Source organism: Cololabis saira, chromosome 19 (assembly GCF_033807715.1).
Source record: "Cololabis saira isolate AMF1-May2022 chromosome 19, fColSai1.1, whole genome shotgun sequence".
NCBI lineage: Eukaryota > Metazoa > Chordata > Actinopteri > Beloniformes > Belonidae > Cololabis > Cololabis saira.
Window position 1 is genome coordinate 36,531,088 of NC_084605.1, and position 8,578 is coordinate 36,539,665.

The 8,578-nt window shown below is 40.2% G+C and overlaps 1 protein-coding gene across 1 annotated transcript; it reads left to right on the plus strand.

Moving 5' to 3' along the window:
• The first annotated feature begins 316 nt into the window (after positions 1-316).
• Positions 317-6,366, plus strand: LOC133419126 (protein HEG homolog 1-like). Its single transcript, XM_061708140.1, has 9 exons — positions 317-464; positions 619-665; positions 771-931; positions 1,553-1,681; positions 1,806-1,848; positions 3,258-3,295; positions 4,017-4,104; positions 4,981-5,245; positions 5,996-6,366. The coding sequence occupies exons 1-9, from the start codon at positions 318-320 to the stop codon at positions 6,170-6,172; spliced, it is 1,095 nt and encodes a 364-aa protein (XP_061564124.1). The 5' UTR covers position 317; the 3' UTR covers positions 6,173-6,366.
• Positions 6,367-8,578: the final 2,212 nt, after the last annotated feature.

The following is an 8,578-nucleotide window of genomic DNA, read 5'->3' on the forward strand; positions in this document are numbered from 1 at the left end:
GAGATTTATTAGGTATTTTTATGAGAGGTCACAGTCATCAATCACAGTCTGCAAATAAATGAATTACTCCCTCAAGCATTGCTGTGGCTAGTTTGTCAGTCTCAATGCTAAGCTAACTGGCTATTCAACAAAGAAATGGAAGACTGAGATTTATCTTATCTCAATGTCAGCAAATTAAGTCAAACAGCAATAAATATATATATATGTGTGTGTGTGTGTGTGTGTGTGTGTGTGTGTGTGTGTGTGTGTGTGTGTGTGTGTGTGTGTGTGTGTGTGTGTGTGCGTGCGTGCGTGCGTGCGTGCGTGCGTGCGTGCGAATGCAAACTCTCATGTTAATATTTTTTCTGTTCACAGCGAAAGTGTTCCCTGGGGAGCTTTCCCTATCTGCATGGAAATATGTACCTGAATTGGACGACAAGACTTCTGAGGTTTTTAAAACAACATCAAAAAAAATTACCGATGAGGTAAGCAGTTCTCCTCTTTGAAACTTTTTAATTGGTTTGTGGATCATTTTCAAAAAGCTGGGCACATGCTACTGGCTGGAGATGTCAAAAGGAATCCAATCTTATGCTCCTGGTTTTACACAATAGCCTAAAGATTTTTATTTCTGATACACAGATAGACAAAGTGTTGACGGATGGCTACTCTACAGTGCTGAAATTTGGGTAGTTTTCATACTGACAGCATTTACTATCTTAATCTAAAACTAACTGCTTACCTTGCATTTTAAATGAAACTGAAATGATCTAACGTGAGTTTTGTCCACACAGGAAACCTGAGAGCACCAAAGGCTGGTTACTGCGAACCACAGGACTTACTGCATCTGTACAGATCATCTATAAAGCTAATTCAGCTGTCACAGATGCTGAGGTTCAAAAGCTGATGTCTGGCGTCATTTGCAAAGACTGTGCACTGGCTGGATCATTTGAAAGTAAGTTTAATACTCAAAGGATACATACACCAGTTCTGTTTTAGGACAATTTGACCTGTACCTATTATACTACTGTATAATTAATTTCCCTTTGGATATTAATAAAATATTTTTGAATTGAACGAATTTCAATCTGCAGCTTTGACTGCAATTGATTAATCTTTTGTAGGTGTATAAGTTTACACTTATGCACAGTTTGTGTTGCTTGTACATGTGATCAACTATATTGATCAACTGCTGCATAAACTAAAAGCATTGATGGACAGTACTTTAACGACCTGTTTTTTTTTGTTTTTTCATTAGTTCAATATAAACCCTAAAAGTTCAATTTGAATAAACCATCTGTCTGATTCAGTTCACTTCACTTTCAGTGATGATTGACATTGGGGGGGTTCTGAATAATGCAGCATGTTGCTCATTGTGCTCTGTTCAAATAGCTCAGTGAACCGTAACGGTTTATATGAACAAATGTCTTTAGTGCCAGGATCCCCAACCCGAAGCAGCTTTACTGGTGTTATTTTATTGATGACTTCACTGTCTTTTGTACATACTGTTGTCCATTTTTATTTCACCTGCGTGATGTTTGTTGATCTTTTTTTGTTTTGTTTGTTTTATTAAAAGGCAGAGAGCTATGTACAGACAAAGCTTGTGATCTCCAATCGACGACGTGCGAAGCAAAAGAGGGAGTTTTAACCTGTACTTGTAAAGGCGGCTACTTTAACGAAGGTTTCAGTGACAGAATATGTTCTGGTAAGGGATTTAAGGAATTAGAAGAGAGTTTATGGACATTTTCTGTGTGTGCATGAGGAACAGTGAGAGAGCGAAACTAAACTGCAAACTTATCTCAACTTTTTTTGTGTATTTTTTTCTAAAGCATGTCCCCATGGGCAAAAATACGAGGATTCAGAGTGTGTCTCGTAAGTACATCTATCTCTACTTTCTAGCATTGCAACACAAATGAAATGAAATGAAATGAAATGAAAGCTGCAAGCAGCGATGAACGGGCCCTCGCGCGTGCAATTTTCACCAATAAAGGTCAAGGACTCAAAACTAAGTCCGATGACACCACCATGACTCTTTATGTCAAACCATTCAAAAGTTATGGCAGAAAATAGGGACCATCAAATATCGACCAATCAGAAGAAGGGGCGGGGCTAATTTGCACCAATTTGGGGGAACAGATGGGGTGAGGAGGATCCGGCCGGAATAACATGATCCTTCCACGCGCTACGTCCTGCCGGAGAAACCTCACCCTGTCTGGTGAAAAGAAGCTGCTCACTCCTCAGGTTACGGAGGAGACCTGAGCTCAGTGCAGGAACTCCCGGGGTTGGTAGAGGGAGCAATGCCCAGGACTGTTAGGTAGGAGCACTGGGTGATAAAATGGGGGAAAAAACCGGGATAAAAATATATTAAAAAAAAAAAAAAAAGTTATGGCAGAAAGTAGGAACTATCACATATGGACCAATCAGAAGAAGGGGGGGCGCGCTTTTTGGCGTCTATCGTCACCACAGTAACGCTTTAAACTGAGAAAAGTAATGCGCATCATCGCAGGATCTAGACGCACATTTTGATGTATAACACACCTGGGTGCACATTACGGTTTGGGCCGCATTAATGGCAGAAGAAATGGCATAAATTGTGCCAAAATGACACGATTAATTCAAAATGGCCGACTTCCTGTTGGGTTTCGGCCATGGCGCCAAGAGACTTTGCTTTAAGTTGCGACAGGTGTGTACCGATTTTCGTGCATGTACGTCAAACCGTATTGTGGGGCTTGAGGCACGAAGTTTTCTAGGGGGCGCTGTTGAGCCATTTTGCAATGCCCATTAATGCAGACCATTAAATATCAAAAATTTTCACCAGGCCTGGCTTGCATGCAAAATTTGGTGACTTTAGCGGCACGTTTAGGGGGGCAAAAAGGCCCTCCTTTCGTCGGAAAAATAAAAATAACGAGAAAAACAAAAATTCCTACAGATACAACATGGGCTTCGCACTGTCAGTGCTCGGGCCCTAATTATGCAGGTGGCGCTGGCTGCAGACCAGTAGGAAAGTGGTTGGAAACATCACAGAGCTGCAGCAGAGAAGTTCAGTGGTTATAGCCACTGACATGAAGGACCTTGTAGCTCTGCGCTAACAAGCTCCTTGAGAAACAGATGTGACTTTTGAAGTCTGACTATATTCTTACTGGGAGTGGGATTGCTTGTTCCCACAGAGTTGAACTCCACCTTTCCAACAGTCTTCGGCCAGGCCTGCTCTAAAGTGACCTGTGTTTGCCCCAAGTATAAGTAAATTTGATTCTAAAATAAACTGTATCTTTGTTTTTCAGCTGTCCATTTGGCTATTCTGGTTTCAACTGCGAGGAATGTGAGTATGAATCCGTGTTTGTTGGTGTGTTGGTGGCAGCATTATTGCATATTCATGTTTTTAATTTCATTATTCTTATATTGTTTTTTCATCTTTAATGATGACTTTTACGTTCTCTAAATAGCAATATTATTTTTGCTGAGTCCCGAGTGTTGTTGTGTGTCACATTGAGTCATTTTTAGTACACGATGACTCTGAAGTTACTTTGCAATGTCTTTTCTTTACAATACTGGTGTACCCATACATTTATCTTTAAACCAAATCTGACAGAACCTCACGAGCACCTGCATTATATTGAGCAGGTCCTCCTTGTACTCAATACAGAGCTTTGACTGGTCAGAAGCAAAGAACTTCTGAAGGTGTCTGATACCAGGATATAAGGTGCACAGTAATCAGCCACAACATTATGACCCATAACCCCAAAGGAGAACAAAAATGACTAATTAAAATATATATTTAAAAAATGATGGTTAGTGAAAAAGTAAAGTTATTACTCCTTGTTCAGCAATGTTCAGCAACTGGCGGACATCATTTGACCCAACACAGCCCCAAGTCACATGATTTGCAATTTCTTTTTCTCCATTTATGTAAAAAAAAAAACAAAAACAAGACACTACTTAAAAAAAATCTGGACCTTTTCCCTATAAAGGTTATATATGATCCTGTCCTGGGAAAGTTGTCACCGCTTTGTTGCTAACGGTCTCTTCATTGTGTTTGCCAGCTTGGAAGTTGATTCTCGTAATCGTCGGCTCCGTGCTCGGAGCCCTGCTGCTCACCGCCCTCATTCTTCTGGGAGTAGTAGCTTCCAAGTGAGTGTCTCAACTTTTCCTTCACCCACTTCCAAATTTAGTGGATTAGATTAAATGATAGTAGAAACATTTTTGATTTTAAAGGGATTGTCGCATGAAAAACACATTTTTCTTGATTTTTTGTGTTTAGTTGGGTGTCTTGACATCAATTACACCCACAAAAACCGAACTTTTAACATTCAGTGTATTGTGTGCTTTCTGGGAGTTTCTGCATAATTATACAAAAACGGGTTGGGTGGCGGACCTATACGTAAGGTCCGCTAAATCACCACTCCACTGACTGGACCCGCGGCCACTGACTGGACTTAAGATAAGGGGACACTGCTGCTTCGCATGTCTTTATTTTTGTGATTGTTTGCTGTGGACTGCTTCGCAGTGCTCCTTTTCCGTGCATGCTTCGCCTGTCGCTCCCGGCTTAACTCTCCGACGGCGCTGTTAGCGTATTGCTTGCGGGGAGCTACGGTGCTGCCTTCCAGTCCTCTGGTCCCGGACTTCATCCCCGGGCTGTAGTCGCCCTGTCTGGGCTGTGTGTGTGGGTGTTTGTGGTTCGGTGTGCGCGTGTGTGTGGAGACGGCAGAAGTGTGTAGCAGTTGGGTTGGAGGAGGTTGGGAGGAGGAGCGGGGCAATGATTGACAGGAAAGGGGGAAAAGGACGCGTTTTTCACTGCGCAAAAAACACCGTCATCTCCAAGCCAGGCATGGAGTACTGGAGTGAAGTTTTTCTTGTTACACCTCTTTAGACACATTTGAGGGATATTGGCCAAGACTTTTAATAGTGTTAAAAGCATGTTAAAAATTATGTCACAATACCTTTAAGAGAAATCTAAAATCTTAAATTCCACACAATAACAGCAGATCCTGACGTTCCCCTCTGTAGATCTCCTAAGGTGAGCTCCAAGAGGACGAAAAATGAAGATTTTGGGAAACCTTACGTGAGCCATTCTGCTGCCAAGTCACCGCTCGTTAACGGCAGCAACCACTATGCGGCTCAAGGCAACGGGATGGCCAACGGCCACGGGGCCAATCTTGGGGTGCCACGGATTCCTCGGGCAACAACCACCAACAGCTGGGACAGCAGGACCAACCTGGAGATGACTCCCAGCAACAGCCGGCAGAACCTGGTCCCTGGAGGGAGGAACACGGTGAGTGTGTCCCAGCGCCAGACCACAACTCCCCATGTTCCTAATCTCTACTTTCTTTTAGTTTATTTGCACATAAAAAAGTATACAACCGCCACAAATTCAGACAAACAGTATGTAGAAAAAAAAGGAAACAACAAAATAAAAGAAATACAATGTAACAGAAAAAAATGTGCAGGAGGAACCAAAAAAACCCATAAGGGCTTGTCGAGTGGTTCCTCCTATAATGAAACAAACAATATCTACAGAGATATGTAAAACATAGGACAACTAAGGAAAATAAGCTAAATTACTAGAAAAACAGGAATCTGATGAGGATGTGCAGAGAAGTTCTGGAAATTAGTTGTTAAAGGAGCATGAGGCTCCTTTTAAGAAACGAGACTCTCTAGCACTGCAGCCAACAGCGAAGCCGGCACGGGAGAACGGGGAGAACGCGCATGCAGCGTCATGTGACGTCACATCCGCAGGACAGCGCGGGAAACTCTGGTCACAATTACAGCACATTTTGTAGCACACAGCCTGTTCAAGGCAACGGAGAGATACACTAGAGGGCTCACTCTTTTTGGTTTGGAACGCTTCATCTGACATTATTTCTAGAAAACTTGAAACGTATACGAATTTTTTTCATATATCCTGCCTCAATCCTGCCTGCACATCCTAGGTTTTGCTAAACTGGGTTAGCAAAAAAGTTGTGATTTGTTTCTTGTCACTTAACTCTCCTTTACTTACATGTTTTTCTTCTCCCCACTGTAGCGTCTGTATGATGACCAAGATGACCAGTCGCACTACGCTCAGTCCAACCCGTACGCTAAGTCACTACCCCAGAGCTCCAGCTCTGGCCAGAATCGAGCCGGCTTCAACCCGTACACTCAGAACCAAGGCCAATCCAACCCTTACTACGTGTCAGACGAGAGAGGCCGCTACAATTAATGCAGCCAAAGATGTTGATTCAATAGAGACATTTCAATGGATCAAAATCCTTTAAACTTGTTATTTCTTGTTTTTCCTTTGATACAACACACTATTAGTATCTCTTTATAGTAAAATATGGCTAAATAGAGGCTCAAAAATTACCTATATGTATATACAGGACTGTCTCAGAAAATGTGAATATTGTGATAAAGTTCCTTTGTCAGTTGATTTGTAATGAATCCAGAATGTATGACATTTTTGTTTTTGTAATTGCATTACAGAAAATCACAATCTGAGACAGTCCTGTATGTGGAATATAAAATGTACATTAATATGTATTATGGTACCATTTGTCCTTTCAACAAATGTATTGTGACAGCTGCCATAATCAGTCCTATCTCTCTTTGTCCATATGAAAGTTTTGGATGCAATATCAATATTTTGTCTTACTCATAATTTTATTGTTGTAACTTGAGAAAAATACTAATTACTTAAGGAGGGTATACCGCTTAAATAAAGGAAACTTCTGTCTCCAGGAACATATGTTTAGTCCTCGCTGACAATTCAAATACATAACGCAACCCAGTCATTTTATTTGGTGCCCCTGAGTCTGAACATGTTTCATTCATGAACCGTCCAGGCTTTCAGGGTACTGTGACATCACAGACCCAGATCACACCTGAATTACCCAGCTTCCAATCTTTATCCCCACTAACCTTCACATCAAACTGCATTTGCTGCACCTCTGAACTAACACAGCACAGTAGCCCATTTTATAGAAGAAGGATGTCTCATTCGACCCCGTAAAACCAGATCCTAAGAAACAGAGCTGTAAATACGTGGTTTATAAGGCAGCTGCTGCACTTTATTGGTTTGATATTTTGACCAAAATAAGTCACAGATATTTCATTAAAACGTTAGAAATTGTGTCAAATAGTGAAAAAACACACAAAAATCACAATGTCACATTTAAGAATGTTACCCTTATTGAACCAAAAATTCACATCCTGAAATCTAGCTTTTACCCTTAGAAATTCCCAGTAAAACATGTCGCTCATCTAAAATGAATTACTTCACGAGTTTGCGATAAGTCTGAGGTCTGTATTTATTTCAGTTTTTATGAATGAAATTAGCTTTTTTGACAAAATTAAATATATTTAATTCTTCCAAATATTTTAATATGAGCTCGTACTGCACCTTTTGTTATAATTTGTGTAAAATGTTTACTACATTTAAACTTTTTGATGTTTTGTGTGACTATGGATGCCTGCGTTTGCACCACTTTCATGCCTGACTGATTTTTAACCATCACCAAAGATGAGATTATGTTATTGATGATGTTATTTTGCAGGTTTGCATCTTATTTGTTTCCTTTGTTAGAAATGTAATACTATTTAATGAAAAATATAAAACATTTCAAGAGATTCTTATTTTTTGCATCAGCAGAGAAAAAGAAAAGCTTTAAGGCAGGCTCCTTTGTTTTAGGGAAGTTTAACTTGTGGTGTTAAATTAGTGAAAAAAGTGTTTTGCTGTTGATAGTTGTGATTTAAAGCGAAGGAATCAATAAAGACAATGGTATTTAACCATATATTTTCACTTATGTGTCAGTTTGGACTTTATAAGTCAGTATTATAATTTATAATCCTTTTGTTTGTAACTGCTTTTCTAAGACCTTGTTCTTCTTAAAGTAGTAGAAGTGCTGCTGTACTTTTTGACTCTTACACTAGAGGGCACTAACTCTTAATTGAAAATCCATCCATCCATCCATCTATTATTTTGTTGAAATATTGAATCTAAGTGGGTTGTGAGGAACCAAAGCATGTGTGCATTTATCATTTTTCCTTTCCAGACACAATTTTTAATATATGACCTCAAAATAAGATCCGATATTACTATATAGATTGACAGCCTGCTTAGTTTGAGTATCATCGTAGTATCAAAATTCTACTCGCTACATCGCCGTGTCTCCTGATGACACAGGGCCACTTGATGCCCTTTTTAACTGTATTTTAGATATTAAGTCATGGATGGCAGATAATTTCCTACAGCTCAACCAGGACAAAACAGAGGTTTTAGTTATTGGTCCTGAAGGCCAGTGAGAGAAACTTTTACCAAAACTACAAGATTTTAAACCTTTGCAATGTGTAAAGAACCTGGGTGTTATTTTTGACTCTGAGCTCACTTTTATTCCACACATAAAGAATATTACGAAGATAGGTTTTTACCATCTTAAGAATATAACCAGAGTCCGCCCGTTTCTCTCTCAGGCCAGCACGGAGGTGCTGATGCTTTTATCTGTAGTCGTTTAGATTATTGTAATGCCCTGCTCTCTGGTCTACCCAAAAAGAGTATTAATAACCTACAGCTATTACAGAACTCAGCCGCTCGCATGCTGACGAGGACCAGAGGGCGGGAGCACATTAC